This window comes from Anoplolepis gracilipes, chromosome 15 (genome assembly GCF_047496725.1).
Source record: "Anoplolepis gracilipes chromosome 15, ASM4749672v1, whole genome shotgun sequence".
NCBI classification, from domain to species: domain Eukaryota; kingdom Metazoa; phylum Arthropoda; class Insecta; order Hymenoptera; family Formicidae; genus Anoplolepis; species Anoplolepis gracilipes.
Genome location: NC_132984.1, coordinates 5,858,251 through 5,880,119, shown reverse-complemented (window position 1 = coordinate 5,880,119; position 21,869 = coordinate 5,858,251). Strand labels below are relative to the sequence as shown.

At 28.9% G+C, this 21,869-nt stretch overlaps 1 protein-coding gene and 1 pseudogene across 1 annotated transcript; one reads left to right on the top strand and one right to left on the bottom strand.

The window, feature by feature from the left end:
- Window positions 1–4,901: 4,901 nt before the first annotated feature.
- LOC140674085 (juvenile hormone acid O-methyltransferase-like) lies at window positions 4,902–7,146 on the top strand. The gene is made up of 5 exons (XM_072907434.1): window positions 4,902–5,106; window positions 5,181–5,352; window positions 5,741–5,873; window positions 5,959–6,091; window positions 6,723–7,146. Exons 1-5 carry the CDS (start codon window positions 4,929–4,931, stop codon window positions 6,944–6,946), a joined length of 840 nt encoding a protein of 279 aa, XP_072763535.1. The 5' UTR covers window positions 4,902–4,928; the 3' UTR covers window positions 6,947–7,146.
- A 3,447-nt stretch (window positions 7,147–10,593) lies between these two features.
- Window positions 10,594–20,537, bottom strand: LOC140674171 (F-box only protein 21-like; annotated as a pseudogene).
- Window positions 20,538–21,869: the final 1,332 nt, after the last annotated feature.

Here is a 21,869-nt window from a genome sequence, read left to right as displayed (position 1 = left end):
AATGTTACTTTACACAGTTTATTCCTTATACAGCTTGGCAGCCGTCCATTTTTACAAGTTTCATTAATACGTTGCACATCACAACACTAGCAGAAAGCAAATAATTACGACGTAAGTCGCAACATAAATTGGGCTGTCATTTCTTGCTTCTGACATATTTCCCAAAAGAGAGAAAGAGACAAAACTATATATCGCCACCGTCGACATCGAAGTTCCGCCTCGAGTACTCAGGAGCCTTAAGGATATACCGAACCGACGAGAAAATTCTAGCGTCACTGTTACCAACATTGAAAAATGAACCCTTATTCAATGTGTTGGTGTATGTCTGTATGCCATTAGTTTGAAAAGAGTCACATGAAGGTCACGTGAAGGTCATTTTGAATTTCTTAAATAAAACACCCTATATATTTTTGCATATACTTGTAGCTTATCTTGAGAGCTTTCCAAAACACTATGATAAAATGTTTTTTCATTAAACACTTTTCGAGTTATCAGGCTTCAAAAGTTGCAATATTTTGACATAAAATACAAGATATCTTATAAAATATTCATTTCTCAATTATCTTACCCTAATACTTTTATGCACAGAATAATGAGACGAATCAATTGGCGTAGTTAAAACACATAATTATGTTAAAATAAAAATGTGTAACTGCTAGTTGCAAATTCAGATTTTTTCTTAAAGTGTAAATCGGTGAATTATTAGGCGTGAAAAATGACAAATGTTTGGACAACCAAATTATTCTTGCGTGCTATTCTTAAATAAAAAAATATTTCAATGAAATAACACTACAGGGGGGCCTATTATGTATCTATCTCTAAAGAAATGGAAATGTGAAAGTGAGCAATCCCCTCTATTTTGTATGTATTCACCTTGTGAAAATACAAAGATATTCCCGGGAATTTGCTCGTCATGAATTTTACATTAGTAAGAGAAAGATAGCAAATAAATTACATGCACAAATATATAATTTTCACCAATTATAACCTAAAATTTGTAGTTACATTGACAAAAGATCGCGATAAATAATAATAATATGGATTATGTTGTGGTGGCCCCTTTTTAAAATTTCCTTTACTATTATCCTTTTATTTTCACCCGAACAACCCGAATATACGTTCCCTACCGAAATCGGCATGTTCTCTCATGTATTTTAATAATAGCTTTTTTTACTCTTCAGAGAAATTTATTTTATTTATTGCACTTTAATAATTAATAATTAATTATACGTCTTTGGTGTTTCTTTTGGTTAGGTTTGCTAGTATTCAGTCGTCAAACCTAAAGTGTCAGACACATAACAATGCTAGTAATATGTCAATTGGCTCTAACAGAAATCTAGTGATCTCACATTTTCACTTACTAATTCCATAATAGCGGGAGAACATTCCCGTGAAATAAAAATGCGAAACGTGAGAAAATTTATCTAAAATACATAATAGACCCTCAGGATGTGTTTCAACATACTTGTAAAATACTCCGAAAACTCAGCTTAGCGAGGAATATACTATGTGGAAGGAATATTTTCCACTTCTTTAGACAGCTGCCAAACTGATTGTTTCTCCGCAAAAGTAGGCTTACTTTGACACTCATTTTACGGTTATCTCTTAACTACCAAGGGAAAAGCTTTGTTTTCGAACAATGTTACAAGTGTGCTAAACTGATCTGTAGTCTTGTTTCATCAAAATATCTTTTATTTAAAAATGGCACGCAAGAATAATTCGGCTGTTATTTTTCGCTTATGACGTCACGATTCCAATATAGCCGCGGTCAGTACCCAGGAACCTGAGAGTTGAAAACTTTAAACTTTAAGGCTCCTGAAAACTTTAAAGTTAAAAACCCTAAAGTTTAAAATGCTTTTTTAATTTCTTGCCTACAATAATTTTTGCCCAAATGCAACGATTTGAAAATGGTCTAATTTTTTAAACGTAGTGTGCTTACAATCAAACGTTTTATCAAACATTATATCAATATTTGCTTTAATAAACTAATTTATTTTAGTTTTCTAAAAAGTTTATAAACTATTTATATACAAAGCAACGATAAAAGAGATTTTAAAATTATTTAATAAATACTATTTACAAAACGAATAAAAAATACTTAACAAATCGTGAAACTCTGTCATAGTTTGAAACTATTTTCCCTAATTATATAGTTGGCTAAAATAAATCGCTTGCTTCTTATCACGTACAAGGTACAGAAAATATTCTCTTATGTATATATTATATAATCTTATTTTTCTTACAACAAGTGTCTGACATATTTTTTACTTTCATTTTACACAGATTTTTTTCAACAACGAGTTTTAAATATTCTTTAAATGTTACGAAAAGAAATGAAAAAAGTTTTGGAAGAGTTTCGAAAAATTCTACAAGGATTGATTGTAATACAAAGACGTAAAATTAGAGAGTATGCAGGTAAAAATATAAAATATATTGGTAGATATTATAATTGTATAAAGTAAGAAATCGTTATTTCTTCGTAATAAAATATTTGACCATTGATTCTTTTTTTTAATATCGCCCATCTCTAAAGTTTATACAAAAATCATATAAGTTCTAAGAAGTTAATATTTCTTTAGAAAATGTACACACATGTAACATAAATATTTTTAAAGTAATTTTCTTTTAAAAAAATTTTTTATCTTTCGGAAACAATAAAATTTCTTTGAAATTCAAAATCGGGCCAAGAGAGTTACAGCAGATGTATACTTATATGCCTTTTGTTCTTCACACATGTCTCTGACATTGAGAAAAAATGGAAATCTATAAATTTTCTTTTCTTCTTATACTACGTTATTTTATAAAAATTATATAATTAATAACCTAACCTAACCCAACAACGGCATATTTTTGTTCTGAAAGTTGAGACATCGACAAAACAAAATCCTTCTTTTATTTTGTACGGTTGTATACTCGTTATATACATAAATTGAATCATAAAAAAAGTGGAAAAAATGCAAAGAATTTTTAAAAGAAAATTTTTTCTGAATGATTAATGGTGATAAAGAAAGAAAAATGAACAGGGTTGGGTAGTAACTAGTTAAATAGTTAAAAGTTAAGTTAAAAAGTTAAAAAGTTAATAACTTTTAACTTAACTTAGTTAATTTTAAATGCCATAAAATTTAAACTTTACACTAGTTAATTTTAACTTAACTTATTAACTTTTTTTAATATCAGTTAATAAATAATTTATTAATATCAAAGTCATATGAAAATTGATGATCGTAATGTATAAAATATATATATATATTGTATATACATATACACTGACAAGGGGATGATCAGGATTAGCCCCCTCTTTGAATAAGCTTGTGGTATGTTGTTGTCCTACCCTCCCACTAATTACGGTAAAACACTTTTTGATAAAAATGAGTTTAAAGTTTCCCGTGCTCGTTATATACCTATTTGTAAAGAAAGATTTCAGTGATCAATCGTAGATAAGAGCGTAAGGCGATTAATTACTGATTATTGCACCGTACGTTGCAAGTTCGAAGTCTAGGGGTTTTTTTTTTAATTAATATTGTTATAGTTAGTGCAATGTATTTTTAATATATAAATTATTTTCCAATAGATTTGTTTAACATAGATATATTTAACACATTATATAAATGGAAAGGAAAGGGAAGAATTAATAAAAATAATTTGGTATATTAGACATAATTTCATTTTATTTTACTTTTGCTATATTCGCTCTCGGAATTAGAAGATTCTAATGTTTTTTTTTAAGGTAGAGGATTATGTTCTGTTATACTACCTGAGAATTTGTTTTCTTTGTGCTCGTCTTTCAGCAGTTTGAATGTTAGCCATTACATTCTTTCGAGCAAAAATGTATAGGTCACTTTAATACGTTATAAGTCTAGGAAATAAAATCATATCGATCTCAATTTTTTTTTAATTTGCAAGGAACAGTCCAAATTATACAATGATTATCATGATACTTGTGAAAAAAATTCATTCCACTCCGTGGAGTGCGTCAAACTGTGCCAATTTTCTGAGACAAAACACATCCTTACTTTTGAAAAGAAGGCGGGAGGGGGGAAGAAAAAAATTCGAAATCTGACAAATGCTTCTAAGAGACTTCAAGCTTCAAAATAAAAAAAAATCTTTTAGATAAGACCATTTTCCGCGGAGTTATGATTATTTGAAGTTGAGTGAAATTTCGATAAAAATTTTTGTTGCGTTAATTTTGTTGCTCAGTATATATATTATATAATTATAAATTATATAAATATAATTTTGCTATAATTCATAAATATATATTCTCATTATTTATTGATACTTTATGGTTACCTTTGTAAGTTTACGAAATAAAGCGCGCGTATAGTGATATATATAGATATTTTAAGCTTATTTCTAAAAAATGCGACTTTGGAATACAATTTTATCATATATAGTTGAATTTGTCGTTAAATGAGCTATAAGTTTTGCTATTAGACAAATTTTAACATTTGAAAAAATTGAAAGGGAGGGGAAGGATTTCGAAAAATATGACATTTTTGAAAAGTCTGATTGCACAATTTTAAAGTACATTAAAAACCATAAAACTTTTTTTTATATCTCTTATTGTTTTGACGGTATTCGCTAGAAATATAAAAACCGATTTTTTTCAGTTCCATTGAGCATACACAGGGTTTTGTCATGTATTCTATAGGTTTAAGTGGGAATGCTTACTGGCATAAAACTGTGAAAAGGCACTTTAAGATCAGTCTGTTATAGGCAGTTTTCGGAAGAACACTCTTTTCTATATATATATATGTGTGTGTTTCTAACAAACATTGTTAGAAAATTACAATATACATTTTTTAATAACATATATATTATAATAATATTATATTTAAATTATTACATTGTAATAGTTTCTTCCGACAAAATTCAAAAAGAGAATAATAATAATATTTTAATTGTATTAATTTTAATATTTGAAAAGAATGAAATTCAATCCAGAACTGACATTAAAAGAGGAAAACATTATGTGTTATACTCAGCCTTGGTATACGAAAGAATATTTTGTATCATCTGGAAAGTCCATGGAAGTTAATTGTGGGTTTGGATACTCAACAAGATATTTTATCTTGCCAGAACTTGATGTAAAGTCGACAATAATAGGTATGTAATGTTGTAAAGAATATGTAACAATTTATTGACATAAATTTGTTTCCCAATTCAATTATGGCTTACAGGTACCGATAATTCGGAAAGTATGATAAAATATGCAGAAAGTAAATATAAAACCGACGAACGAATCGATTTTGAAGTTTTTGATATCCAAACCAAAAATTTATCTGAAAGATATATCGCAGAATTTGATAATATATTTTCGTTTCCCACTGTACATGCTCGTACTGATATTTGGTAAATATAAAATATATGTTGTAAAAAGTATAAAAGAGAGAGAGAGAGAGAGAGAGAGAGAGAGAGAGAGAGAGACAGACAGAGAATCAATCTTATAAAATATGTGCTTGGTAAAAGTAACTTTCAATAAATAATATTTTTATACATTTTTAAAAAATTTTTTTGGCGTAACTATTTTTAAAAAAAATTTTTGCCGACATTTATGTAAACAATTTGATATAATATTAATATTTTGAGCAACAAAATGCTTTATATCAATTGATTTTATAATATTATGTTAAATATTAATATTTCATTAAATTAAGATTAGATTAAAATTTTATCTTCAATAATATTACTGAATGCACATATATAGACCTTAATAAATTTTATTTATTTTGTTTGACAGTCAAGAATTTCAAAATATTTATAAAATGTTAAAACCTGGTGGATGCCTTTATATATATATGGTTACATCTCACGATGCGTTTACATTATATAGACGAATGTTGAATCATCCAACTTATGGATTATTCTTCAAGGTATGTATTATTACTTTAAATATTATTTTGTTTATTTTTACTACGATTTTTAATTACTATTCTTATATTTACATGGTTTATAAAGGACTACATTACACCGTTTCATAATTGGACCAATCCTGCGAGAGAAGTAAATCATTTACTTAAACAAATTGGATTTATAGTTCAGCGCTCTAATTTTATGCCGTTAAGAAGATATAGGGCAAAAAATCTTTTACGTAAGTATTCTTTTTTTAAAACATATGTATAATTATGAAAATGATGCAGATCAAAATCAAATTTTGCCTTATACAGCGATTTAATTGTAATACATAAACGATCCGACAATAAAAGTGCAAAATATTTTGTTTTTTATGGCTAGAATGTTTTAAGCTTAAAAAAAATATTATATCCTGTAACATTATTAAAGATAGCTCACCGACTCATTTTTGTAATTTAAAAGATGTGCCGGTCATGGTGTTCGGCCATTTTTTTCAACTTAAAACTGACTATAAACTTTCACTTGTAGTAACTTACTCTAATTTACGACTCCTCAAAAATTTGATTACTGTGCGCATCTCAAACTTGAAATAATTATAAATTACATTAATCACACATATTGTTCGTTTGTCAAACTCCAATCAATTACAATAGATAGGAGACAATAATTGCACAGCAACTATCCCTTTCTCGCATAAAACATGCTTATACATTCTTATGATATAAATCACATATAACGATCTTTTGTCTTTCTTATCGAGAAGTCCGCCCTCGCATAAATTATATCAAAAACTTACCTAATTTGTTATTTATTTAGAAATTTTCATATAAATATAATTTTTATGTAAAAGTTATTTTTTATTCCAACAGCTTATATTTTATCTGGCCTGTCATTTATAAACAAGCTGTCACCTCAACAACAAGAAGATGTCAAAGATGAGCTCACAAATGAATTTAATAAAATGGAGAAAAAGTTTGAACAAATGTATCGTATGGTAGCAAAAAATGTCAATGTTGATATATATGATACGTTAAGTATTTACGCATGTAAACCACCAGTAAATCAACGTCGATTATTTGTGTACATGAATTAATATTTTTCTAAGTATATTTTCTACATTGCATATAGACCTTACTAATTACTTATGTATTACAAATTTATTAAGATTTTATGTTAGATGATCCAACATTCGTCTATATAATGTAAACGCATTGTGAGATGTAACCATATACATGTAGCGCGCGAAGTTGGATATAACGAGCGGATATAACACGGCGGTGTAAAATAAAATAAGGCGACGTTACATAGATATTAAAAAAAAAAAGAAAATAATAAATGTATGTTGTCTTCTCCTCTCCCTCTCCCTTCATTTCTTACATCTAAAAAGGAAAGTCTCTCATATCCCGTTCTCCTCCCCCCCTCTCTCTCTTTCTCTTCCATTCCTTAACCCGAAATTCCCTTACAAATTGCCCAATGTTTTTAGGGACGCCCCACCTCTTACAGTCTAAAATTATTTCTGTCACTAATCCACTGCCCCTCATGCATCCCTTGTCTATTCTAACCTCTCGTCTCATACATCTCCTTTCCCTTTGCTTACATTCCTCCACTCTCTCTCTCTTTTCCTTTCTCTCCTCTCTCTCTCTCTCCTCTCTCTCTCTTCTTCTCCTGCTCCATTTCTCCATCTCCTTCTCTTCCTTTCTCTTCCCTTCTTTCCTCCTCTCCTCCTTCCTTCTTCCTCTTTCTACCTTCCTGCTTCTCCTCCCCCTCTCTCTCCTTTTTCCTGCGCTTCTCCTCACTTGCTTTCCCTTCTCTCTGTCCTCTTCACCACTCACTTTGGAACACTTTTCTTCTCCTCTCTCCTCTCCCTTCCTTCCTCTTCTCTCTTCCCCTTGCTCCTCCACCATCCTTCTTTCCTCTTCTTCCTCCGTCACACCTCTTCCCTTCTCTCCTTTCTCTGCGTTCCTCCTCACTTGATTTCCCTTTTCTCTGCCTACTCAATACCCGCATATAACCTCCATCTGTCACCGTCCACGCCTCTCTCCATCATACACTCCATCATCTCCTTCCTTTCCATCCTCGTCCGTCTCAACCCCCGCCTGCTCATTAAAGCAATATCATTACTGACGCCATTGTTGCGCTTATCATTGCCTCTAATAACGATGAAGCGATGATGACTTGCAGCCAAAATACAAAGCACCGAATGAGATTTCTATTCTATTGAATATCAGCGAAAACTCGTACAATTCCACTGGCGCGCCAAGAGTTAAAAGAAATGTCTTCCCACACTAATTGATTTCTTCATTTTTTTTCTTGTTTATCAATTATTTATTTATAAGTTATAAGTTAAGAGATCCTACTACGATTTCTGTTTTTAATATTTTCTAATTTATCTTTCCTTACCAATGTCTGGCTCTCTCCATGTCATGTTGATTTTCTCTTCTTGTTAAATTTTTTTTCAAAAATATTTAAATACTATATTATATAATTTTGATTGCATTAATTATTCAATATTTTATTTTATACACGTGTACTTTGCTTGTTTCAATGTATGTTTGTAAGAAATTCTTTTTTCAAAATATGCTTTTTCTTTTGTCATTTTTTAAAATATGTACCCATTGCAAGTAGACAATAGCCGAGAAGAAAATAAAAGAAAAATGTTATTTCTATAACCGTTTGGCTTTGAATAGGACTTCGATGCTGCAGACCATAAATTCCTGACACGTTACTTTTATACATGTATCAATACTCTTGAGAATTATATTTTGTAATAAATTTATTTATAAACATTTAAGAAAATTTAAAAAAATTTAGAAATTAAAAAAAATATGTAATATTTTTAAAATTAATATTCATTTAAAATTAATTTTTATATTCTTAAAATTTAAAGCTCAAATATTTGTTTAAATATGCATTCGTAATTTATAATAATGGTATATTATTTTACAATAATGGTACCAGTCGCTCGGTTAAAAATCATAAATGAGTAAATATAAAAGACAATTACACAAAAACTTCATTAGTAAAAAAGATTTCTATAAAGATTTTTATTTTATGTCGTCAGTAGATAATTTTCTTTATCAGGCTAAAATGTTATATGTATCTTTTAGTTAAATAATTCCACATTTATTACATTTTGCATTTGTAATGTTTGCATTTAAATCCTGTCATAAAAAGAATTCTTCCGTATCTTCAAGGCACAATAGAACGCTAACCCCTTGTCGTCCCTTTTTAGGCTCACAGAAAGGCAAACGCGGAGACGCCTGCCCCCCATTGCACATCACCCATGAGCTGAAGCAGTACAGTTGTACCTTATATATTTTATTACTTTGTTTTATTAATACAATTTTATAATAATTATGCACTTTAAACCTTCCTTGGTTAATAAGACACTTATGAGCAAAGGATAAAATCAAACTATATTGTAGTTATCGAAAATTAAAGTAAAAAACCGATCCGAAATTAAACTTGTTTAAAGTTTATTTTGAATTTTTAATGTAATATATTAAATGAATTACCCGAGAAACATTATAATATAAATTATATATAGTATGTATACTATGTTTTTGTTTATATTCGGAAATATTTGATAAGAGCTAATTAAAATTCATCAATCTAATAGCGAACATATTTGTGTTGCAAAATAATATCACATGAATATAAAAATACACAGGTGATGGATGTATGACACAATTGAATAATTTTGTAAAGTCAAATAAAGTCAATTTTGAGTTAATTTATTATATTTGTAGATTGCTGAATATACGAATCTGAAATTTGACAAATTTAAAATAGTAGAATTAATATAAATATCAAAATTATCAATACATATATATATTGTACATATATATAAATTTTATAAATTAAATATAAAAGTGTAATATAAACATTTTACATGTCCAATAATATTGTTATTTAATCAAATAATCATTTATCACCGTCAAAGTACTTGTATTTTGCATTAAGATATTTTATGTATAAACCTTCAATGTAGATTAGTATGATGTAACACAAGTAATCAAATTTTTTATTAAATAAAAATCTGATTGTAAATTATAACGATATATGTAATTTTTTTCTAAGTAACTTCTGACGCAATATCTTAATTAATAATTTATTAATTTTAATATTTAATTACTTGCTCTAAAGATGGCCTAAAAAATCAGGCCAAAACGTTTGTTAACAATTTTATAATTTACATTATATTTGGACGGCTCATTTATTGCCTTTGTATCATTTCTGCCTCTCTTTAAAAAATTAATTATTTTTATAAATTAATAGCTTAAATATTAAAGCTAATATTTTCTATCATTTTCTATTTATCACTTTAAGCAGGGATTTCTCTCAAAATTCTCTGCGTCCCGTCTGCATTAATAAAATTTCGCTCAACTCGTTTGCCATCGCCTTGCTTTTCTTTTTACACACCTTCTGTAAATGATCTTTCATTCCGCAGTTTCCACAAGAAATGTTTCTATCCAATGTACAATTCGTTGCTAGGTGTTTACTGCCACTAAAACAAACAATATTTCAATCAGAACCGCTGGCGCTTTCTGTTTACAGCGTTTGCTTGCGTCTTCTTCTTCAATGTCGGCCGTTCGTTTTTCTTTTGTCCTGCTGTGACTATTTAATAAAAGCTATATCGCTATACAGAGATGATTTGTTTTCGAGAGAGAGCGAACCGACTGATTTCGCTTTTCCCAATACCATATATTTAACAACATATAAGTAATCTGATTGTTAGATTTATATTTTATGTAAAATACTAACGCTGGTGCTCGCCGCCGCCGAAAGGGTAAATTTTTCGCGGCACAAGGGTTTAGTTGTATCAGTTATAGCAGCGTTCTCCGGGTAAAGTTTCGCCAGCATTTTGTTCGGCATATAATGCGTCTTTGAAAATTTACAAAAATACCGTCTTGTTTCATCATTGTTGATCCACTTTGGTGTTGTTGTAGCTATATCATCTAAATGTAAATAAGTGCAAATAAAAAGTCAAATTATAAAAGAAAAAGAAACGCTCCTTAAATTCTAAAAACGTTAGTAACAATTGGCGATTAGAGGATTAAGAATACTATTTTTTAAATTACGGATTGTACAGAAATGTAATAAATATATATTGGAAATATAAGGCTCTTAATGTTTACAAACAAGTATAAACTTGGTGAATAAGAGCTAAACGCGGATGTTAATGCGTCGATTTCGCAGAAAATAAGAGTAGGGAAGACCGGGAAAGTAACATTTTTTAGTTTTGATGAAATAAATAAATTCTATATTTTTGTTAGAGATTTAATGCTTATTTATACGGATAAGTGGAAGATTTAAGATTAGTTTGATAGCGATAATGTGTCATTAAATATTTTGAGAAAAATGTTATAACCCTGCAAAATGACCGAAGAGAGTTGTTACTTTCCACCCCGACTTTGGGGTTGAAAGTAACAACGCCGGGGTAAGTTGTAACACAAATAGATACAAGCTGAATTATAAAATGAGAACTGACAAATAATTAAAAGTAACTTAAATTAATAATACTCAACATATTAAAAATAATCAACATAACATAAATTGTCTTTTCTTTAATTGACACAACATAAATAATATTTCTTAATCAGTAATCAACGTAACATAAATTGTTTTCTTTTTACTTAGCACAACATAACATTAGCGTCTTAATGAGATCAATTAAATGCAAATAATTAATTAAAATAAATTGTTTTAGTTCTCACTCGAAGACTCATCTGAGTAGCAGTTGGAACACATAAAATTAACCTTATCAAATTTTTTAATACAATGCTCATGTCTCATAATTACATAATTAGTTAGGTATGTTGATTTATACATACAATATTTCGTGTTGGAGTAAGTTGTAACATGTTACAATTTACCCCAACGGCATGTTACTTCTGACCCCAAAATACAATACATTCTAAACTAAAGTATTTATATTAAAAACGTTTAAAATATAATGAAATGGCAACATATATTTGTCTACCGATTAACTCGTAAGATATGAAGAAAAAATAATTGCTGATAAAGTGTAAAATTTACGAATAAATCCAAAAAAATATCATTGAAACTTATTTACCCACATGATGTGTAGTTACCTCCTACACAACACTCGTTAATAGAGTGGCACTAGAAGCAACTATCATGATGGCAGCGTAACAGTGGTAAACAAGTATTTGACCCGTTTTGTTTTCATAATGATATCTATTTTCTTTACAAAGTTATCAACCTACCCCTGTTACTTTTAACCCTGATCTCTCCTATTTACCAAGATTTTTATTCTTATTGTTGAGAATTTAATAAATCCCTTCTTACTCTCCTAAAGAGACGTAGGTGAGAAAAATATCGGCAATCAAACCCCAGTCTTTCGCTTGCCGGGCGACTGCTCTTACCACTGAGCTATTCAGCACCACACTGATATCTGTCTCGTCTATTTGTCTATAAATCTATGGATATGAGAAAACGCGATTTTGCAAGGTGAATACACCAAGAAAAATATGTGCCTAAAATCTAATATCTGAAATAAAAAGGGATGTTAAATGTTAATAACGGAAAGGTCTTACTCTACAAATCTTTATTTTAGATATGTAGATGATATTTTGATGGCGGAACCTCCAGTAGAATTTCAAAAAATATTAAAGGCTTTTAATTCCTTCCATTCCCGATTAAAATTTACTATTGAGATCGGAGAAAATAATAGTCTAAGGTTCTTAGATTTAAATGTTTATAAGATACCTTATACTAGATTGGTACCAGTTTGGTATCAGAAACCAACATTTTCAGGAAGGTACCTAAACTTTCATTCACAACATCCTCTTTGTCAAAAAAAAGGTACCACCATAGGGCTAGTAGATAGAGTGTTTCATTTATTACATCCGTCGTTTTATCAAAAAAATTTAAATAAGATCATCAACATACTATTAACTAATGGATATCCTATGAAATTTATTTCTGACACGATTAACTCCAGACTAAAATATCTATTCCACAGTAATAAGAATTACATAAACAACGTTCAAAATAAGGGCAGAAATAATAACTTTCCATGTTCCGTATATTTCATAAAAATTCAAATCTTTGATAAAGAGAAGATGTATCCGGCATACAAGGGATTGAATAATCTCATAAATAACATACAAATCCTTGATAAAGAATCCTGTTATAAAAAGAGATTGATTTCGAGAATGTTGCACATAAAAAGACAAAAGGCAGGTTTGAATCTACAGAGCAACACGGAAATTTACATCCTTCCTATCTCTTTATAATTGAAACCCTCAAAAAATTTTAAACTTTGTAATTTACCGTGTATAATTCTCTATTTAAAAAAAAAGCAACGCATGATACTTAAAAACAAGGTCGTCAATCTAAGCATATACATATATTGTTTGTATTACGGTTTTATCTTATATTACATGCGACATTAATTTAATTAATTTAAAAAATTGTGTTTTTAATATTCTAACCGCCAATTGTTACTAACGTCTTTAGAAGTCTAATTAATGATAACTAAGATGAGCTCTAAATAATAGATGGAATAAGATAACAGATAAAATAAAACTAAATTATAAAAAGAATATGTAATTAAATTAAAATAAAATAAAATATTGTTTTACAAGTTACAAGTTTTACAAAATATTGTGTAGAAAAAAATGAGCTCGTGCAATAAGCAATTATTATTTGAGATAAAAATGCAAATAATGATATTCATACCTTCTGCCACGTAAGACATTACGTTATTTTCATCAAGCATTATGTAATGTGTTTGTTCCTTTGTACTATCAACATTGCTACAAATCCTTAACGGCAAAAGAGGCTGTGTTCTAGAGAACGTAATATTATGTGTGTCTTCATAGCGGTGCGTCCATCCGACTATCACACCGACAGAACTGTCTGTAGGTTGACCATATTCTCTGTTTTTATGTTTTATCGTTCCAACTGAAAATTTTACATCCTTTGGTCTTGTATTTGATTGTTCTATTTGGTTAACGTTAAGAGAGAGCTGGAAAGTATAAAGTCAAAAAATTAATTGACTTTATTTCTTGTCAAATATATCCTAAATAGACTTTTGTAGCAAGTTTAATTATCTATAGCTGGTTAAATTATAAATAATTATAATATTTATATAATTTTATATATTATAAAAGAAAAATTTCAGAGATTTTATTATTATTACTATTATTTATTAATACAAAATACCATTTTTAAATTCGGAGGATCGTATCCAAGTTCCATTTCTTGCGGAATAACCATCAAAGAGTGGTTACACCACTTTAAATTTTTAAGTATATCTAGTATCTCTTGTAATATCTAAAAAAAGTTTATAACATGTAAACGAAACACTAATTGGAAATGAAGAAATGAAAAATTATGTAATTTTTTTGCCTATAAAGTATGTATCATTAACTATTATTTTTGCCAAGGTTACACGTTTAACAATTTAATTAACTTTAAAATTATAGAGAAAACGTATTATAAGAGAATATATAATTGCCAACCTTTTTAGCAGATATTACAAAATACTCCTTTTCAAATTTTTTAAAACGCCCCTTGATACTGCATCCCAAGACTTCACCAAAATTCATGTTAAAGCCTCTTAAATTTTCCAAGTTACTCGTGACACTGTAAACACTAAAAAATTATACAGGGTGTCCCATAATTCGCGAACCACCCGTCAGGTGAAGGTAAAGTAGGTTAAACTGAGTAAAAAAGTTATGTACCATTTTGCAATTTTCGCAATAGTTAATGAGAATTTAATTATAAGAGATCAACCAATCGGCGCCCGGCAGAAGCGCGCGGCACGAAGAAGCCTCCCCATTGTTACTTGATACTAGGCGCGCCGATATGTGACTCTTTAGGTTGTCAATGCAGAGTGTTCCTCCCACTGTTTCGTCGGCGCGCCTAGTATCAAGTAACAATGGGAGGCTTCTTTGTGCCGCGCGCTCCTGCCGGGCGCCGATTGGCTGATCTTTTATAATTAATATCTCATTAACTATTGCGAAAATTGCAAAATGGTGGATAATTTTTTTATTCAGTTTAACTTACTCTACCTGCACGTAATGAGTGGTTCGCCATTTTATGGGACACCCTGTATATAACTGTAACGGTAACGACGTTACAAGTAACGCATTACTTCCCAACACTCTAATATTTACCTTTGTGTTTTCCAAAGTATACATATACGGTTGTAAACTAGCACTTTTATTACATCACAATGTAGCCCAAGTCTCCTAGCCACACTGTGATATATTATTAATAAAATTATTTTTTCGCCCTGTTTATTTTCTAAAACCTGTGCAAGAAATTAAAATATAATACAAATTAAAATAAAATATAAATTAAAATACAATATAATTATAAGAAAGAGAGACAAAAAAAGAGAAAGAAGGAGAGAGTACTTTTAAGCTATGACGAATATATGGTCATGCTCATGGTATAATTGACTAGAATTACAATATATTATTATATCTATAATAACTTACATTATCTATACAGAAAGATGTCAAATTTGCGTTTGTCGATTTGTTTCATGTAAAGTTTAATGTATCAAATATATATTTCTCGAGTGTATCCATAATCTGCGTTCCTTCCGCTTCGTTCCAATGATTATCATCAATGTTGTTATTTTTCCAATAGGAAAAATTTTCAGCGGGCATCGAGAATATCGGATGGTCGGGATATTTTTCTTCTAGGCATATCAATACTTCTTGTACAATGTTATCTAGTGACTCATTTACACGCGAGTAATAAACATCCTTTTGTGGTTGAAACCATTGTGCCACAATAGTAGCAGCACGTTCCAAAAGCTGCTCTTTTTGAGGTTGTGCTTTAAAGTTTTCCCACTTTTTCTTTAAAGAATATTGCCTCAGATAATAAAACATTTTCATGTAGCAATATCTTTCCATTAGATCGGAATCAGTTCTTCTGAAAAATTTACATTACATTTACTGTGCAATAAGTACATTAATCTATATATGATGTTATTAGTAGAATTTAATTTATATTGGACTTTACCGCGAAGATTGCGCAATCAAACTTTTAAGTTCATCCATAAAAAAATAATTATTTATAAAATTCGGAGGATTATAAATTATTTCACTTAAACGTTCATCTAATTGAAATACTTGATTAAAATTTATAAAATTATCTATTTTGTTATTTAAAACATTGTCATAATGTTTATTAATTATTTGAGACACGAAATTTCGTAATTGTCTTGCACATTTAATGCCTGCTTCCATAAAGTTTGAGTATTTTATATCCCTTTGTTCGTTCTTTTCACTTTTTTTCTCATTTTCCTTAAACTTCTTGTCAAAAAATTTCTTTCCAGAAGGCCACCTAAGATTATAAGAACAATATTTTAATAAACTTTTGTATATCACACACCAAACAATGCTATCTCAACAGTAATCTATTTTTATACAAATACAATTTTTTTTACTGTTATATTCGAAAGTATTAACCAAAATATCAATTTTTTTCCTATTGCAAAAAATTAGATAAAATGGAGATAAATATGTTTTTAAATGAATGAAGGATTTATTGAGTAGAAGAACGTGGGGTAGAACGGCACCGCGGGGTACAATGGTGTAGAGTCGATATCTTTTTACAGAGATGCTACCATGTCATGAAATATGTTGCAATTATTGCTATTAGGCGTCTATTTCTGCGTGCTGTTATCAATGATCGCAATATTTTTAGTTGAAAGTTGTTATAAATTATTTAATGCACTTGCTGTGCTCTCCGCGACTGAGTTGTAATTCTTCGATATATTTACATAAGGTAAACAATAATGAAATTCTATTTTTTATTACCGTAAATACATTTATGTTTTAAAATGATTTTTTCTTATTAATTTCATACTGTGTCTATGTAAATATTGATTAATTATAATTTTTTATATGATCAAAAGTAAATAAATACATTTTGAGGCTTAGTGAAATATTAGCCCACGATATGTTGTACTTTTTATTTTTATACTAGAGAAAGAAAGAGAGTATACATAGATGCTGTCTTTCAAAATTAATACCAAAAATTATTACATTAAAGGATATTTTTCCATGTTTTAAAGAGAAAAATATTTATTATAACAAGAGAATTGTTTTTATTTATTAATTTATAGTTATCATTAAAAAATACAAATCTATATTCTTATGTTCTATATATCATATTATAATATACAACTTTTAAGAAGTTTTAGACATCAATGTTAATGAAATAAACAAGTTTTGGAGGTAGTCCACTATACCCCGCGTGAAAAGCATATCACGAAAATCTAGACTTTTACTAAATTAATAATCTCGTCTATTTAAACTATTATGCAACAGCAAGCGCGCACATAAAACTTACCTTCTAACAACAGCGCTCTGAAGAATACAGAGTATATTAAATATATATATAATATGTTTTTAATCCTACATATATATAATTTTTTCCCTTTTCATAAATTTTAAATATTAAATAATTAGACTTTCTCTTCATAAATTTTAAATTTTAAATAATTAAACTTTATATTAAAAACGTACACTAAAAAAAAATAGTGTTGAATCAACAATATCATTGTAGTTGAAATTTATTATATTTATTCAACAACATTATTAATCAAATTAATACGCTGCGTATTGATTTGATTGATAATGTTGTTGAATTAATGAAATAAATTTCAACTATAATGGTGTTGTTGATTCAACATTATTTTTTTTCAGTGTACATATTAATAAAAAATAAAATAGATAAAATTGTATTTACGTAATAGCCTTTGTTACTAATAATTATATAACAAATTACTTATTGCTCTTTCTCTCTCTCTCTCTCTCACACACACACACACACACACACACACACACACACACACATACACACACGCGCGCACGCACACGCATACACACACACGCGTTATCTTTTATATATTAAAAAGGTGAAACTTGTCGGCTATACGCAGACTGGATATCGATTATGAGATCCAATAACAAGGAAAATAATAATTTCACGAGAAGTTTATTTTAAAGAAAAGGAAAGCAAGTATATTACAGAAGAAGATAAAAAAAATCAACAAAAGGAAATAAAATTTATTTGCAATAAGAAAACAGTTCGGATGAAAATGAAGAAATTTTAAATGACATTGAAGAGGATATAATGATAAGCGCTGAACAAGATTTTGAAAACGAAGAGGATGAAGAAGGTGAAGAAAATGCAACAGTAGAAAACGATAACAGATTACCAGAGCAAGCACAAAAAATACATTACGAAGATTTTGAAGGACTGAAATATTTCCGAACAGAATAACATATAACGATTACGCACTTTTAATATATGAAGAAGTCATGAAAAATAAAGATATGGATTAAAGCTATACAAGAAGAGAAAAATTCACTGGATAAAACTTAAACCTGGAAATTAGTAAATGCTACTGAAGCAAGAGGAAAGAATGTATAACAAATAGATGGGTATTTCAGGTTAAAGAAGATGAAAAATATAAAGCCAGACTCGTTGTGAAAAGATGCCAGCAAATGTTGATTATGAAAAATTATATAGTCCTGTGGTTAACAATGCTGCTTTGAAAATATTATTTGCATTAGCAGCACATAACAATTGGAATTTCATAAAATTTGATATTAAAACCGTTTTTCTCTATGGAGAATTACGGAGAAATACCAGAAGGATACGAGGAAAGCAAACATAAAGTCTGTAAACTCAAGAAAGCATTATATGGTCTTAAACAAGCATCGAACAATTGGAACAAGAAATTCACGGAATTAAAAATTGGAATAAGAAATTCACGGAATTAAAGATTATGGATTAAAACAATTACTTTCTGAAAAGTGCATTTTTAAGAGAAAAGACTGATAACTCAGTAATTCTTGCAATTCACGTAGGTGATGGCATATTATTTGGAAAAAACTCAGAAGACTTAAAAGACTTACTTTCAAAATTAAAAAATGATTTTGAAATGACATTTAATAAAAATCTAAATTCTTTTTTAGGTTTAGAAATAAAGAGGAGGCAAGATGGCATCAAACTCAATCAGTACAACTATTTAAGGAAAATTTTAGAGACATACTACATGAACAATGCAAAATCGATTGACACACCAATATTAGCAAACTCAGGGCTAAACAATGTAGCGAGTAAAACCAAGTCACTTCCTTTTAGAGAAGCTGTAGAGAGTCTACTCTATCTTGCAGCCGAAACTAGACCAGACTTAAGGGGGGGAATCTCTTTTTTTTGGTAAAAAAAATCGATTTTTTTTACGGAATCTTGTAGTTTAAGGTCTTGAAAATACTTCCGTAAGGCATACTGTATGGCCCTGGTATAGCAGATTAGCTGTAAGTACTAGATATATCTCCATAAACTCAACTTCAAACTTTAAACGCGTTTTTCTTGAAACAGGTTTTTACAACTGGTTGACATGATTTCTAAAAAACTATTCAATCGATTGATTTAAAATTTTAACTGTATGTTCAGAAAACATCCGCGTGAACTAAAAAAAAAGTGATACGTTATATACTTTTTTTTTATTGCAAAAAAAATTATCAATTTTAAGAGTAAAAATCGATTATTTAAGTTTGACAAGTCGCCATTTGTTCAAAAAAAAATTTTTTTTTTTTTGCTTACTTCCAGTTCGGGCGATAACTACATATATACAGAAAAAAACACCGTTTGATTTTTTTGTTTCAGATGATCTCAAGGGTAGATATCGTGTCAACCAGCAAAGGCACTCCACGCGGCATCATAAATGAGCAGGAATAACAGGCGATATTTTTAATAAAAAAGATATTTATAAATAAATAAATATATAATAAAAACATCCGGAAAAGATGAAATTAAAACACCGCATAGTTTTACTTAAAAAAATTCCCAAAAAAGTCGTTTTTTTTTACCAAAAAAAAGAGATTCCCCCCTTAAGTTATTCGGTAGCGTACAATAGTAGAGATACACAGAATCCTTCTGATATAAGTATAACTAATGTTAAAAGAATTTTAAGATATTTTCAAGGAACTAAATATTTAGGAATAATATATAATAATAATAATAAAAATGTACAAACGCTTTAAGCATTTTGCGATGCAGATTACGTAGGCGATGTAGAAAATAGAAAAAGCACATCAGGATACATTATAGAATTTTGTGAACGACCTATAAGCTGGGCATCTCGTAAACAACCTATTATGGCACTTTCAAGCACAGAAGCAGAATTTATGTCAGTTGCTAATTGTTGTAAAGAATTATTATTTTTAAAAAACTTACTAGAAGAATTAATTGATAAGACTGTAAAAGTTGAGATGCATATTGATAATCAAAGTGCTATTTAATTATTTATTATTAATAATAAAACTATTATATACCTATACAATATACACACATATATATATATATATATATATATATATATATATATATATATGTTTTAATATTAAATAATGAAATAATATTTCAAAAATTAAAACTTACTTTTGTTTAAAATTTACTTTTTATACATTTTGCGATAGATTAATGAAAGGTTAATAAAATAAAAATTTACAAGTAGCACATTACCTTTGAGAAAACTTGTTTTCTTGATACTTAGATTGAACTGCTGTCTCAAATTGCGTACACGCACAATTGAAGTTAATAACGTCTTCCTCGCTGATATCTTTATAACGAAGAATGAAGGCAATTATCTCTTCAGGTAAATCCATAATCGTCGCCATTACGAAAAAAATTCACAACACAGAGACAAATATAAACAAATATATTCTTTGACAATTTCCACAATCTAATTGCGCGTGAGTGATTCCGTTTTTAATTGCAAAACACAATATTTATTATGATAATGTTCTTACGCACTTCTGTTGTCTACGGATAGTATAAATGTGTCTATCCTTCTGAATTTTACTTAAATAAATTTTCTTCTCCCTATCTGATACCTGTGTGTCACCACCAATGACATCTGAGAAAAGAACACAATGCACGTGAGCTTTCATTGGCAGCTGTTCACATTTTTGCATGCGTTTCACTTTCCATAATATCCAGTATGTCTGTGTAGACCTGCAAATACTTTGTGCTTTCTTTCACTATCTCTCGACAATTATCATGTGACAAAAGAGGAACACATTTTCTTTTGTACATGCGCCTTTAAGAAAGAAAAAGATAAAAGATTGCAGAATAGCAGGATATTGCAATCACAGATTTTAAAATAAAAAAGTGCTCTATCCAGGCGGTAATATTAGAGAAACAAATCTGTTCTATGGTACTTGTGTGCTCTTATAATTTTGCGTATACATATATTTTATAATAAAAGGGGAATTTATATCGTTAAATACAGAGCACTTTGCGAGATTTCTGAATGTCAGCGAAAACTCATGCAATTTTACTTGAGATTCAAAAGAAGTGTCTCGATAGACTAATCGATCTCTTGGTTTTCACTTGTTTATAGATATTTTCTACTTTTTTGTCTTTCCTCACCAATGTCTGCCTATCTCGATGCCATCTCGATTTTCTCTTCTTGTGTTAAATTCTTTTTAAAAGATATTTAAATTCTGTTTTAATTTTGAGTGCAATAATTTTTCAATATTCTGTTTTCACGTGTACTTTGCTTAAGATTCAATAAATGTTTGTAAGAAATGTTTTCTTTCCAAAATAATAGGCACTTTCTATTGTCATTTGTCAAACCATGACAGACAATAACGGAAAATAAAAGAAAAATTTTATTTCTATAGGCATTTGACCCTGAGTAAATGACTTCGGTATGTGTACTGCAGATCATAAATTCCTGTACATACATTACTTTTATACATGTTTCGATATAATTGAGATTTTACTTTTGAAGTAAATTTATTCATAGCATTCAAGAAATTTTAAAAAACTTTAAAGAATTTGAAAATTAACAAAAAGTTAATGTTTTTAAAATATAATTTAAAACAATAATGCTAAAATATTTGTTCAAATACACATGCGTAATTTATAGTAATGGTAATAATCACTCGGCGTAAAAAATTGTACATAAAAAAGTAAATATGAGAAATTTACACAAAAACTTTATT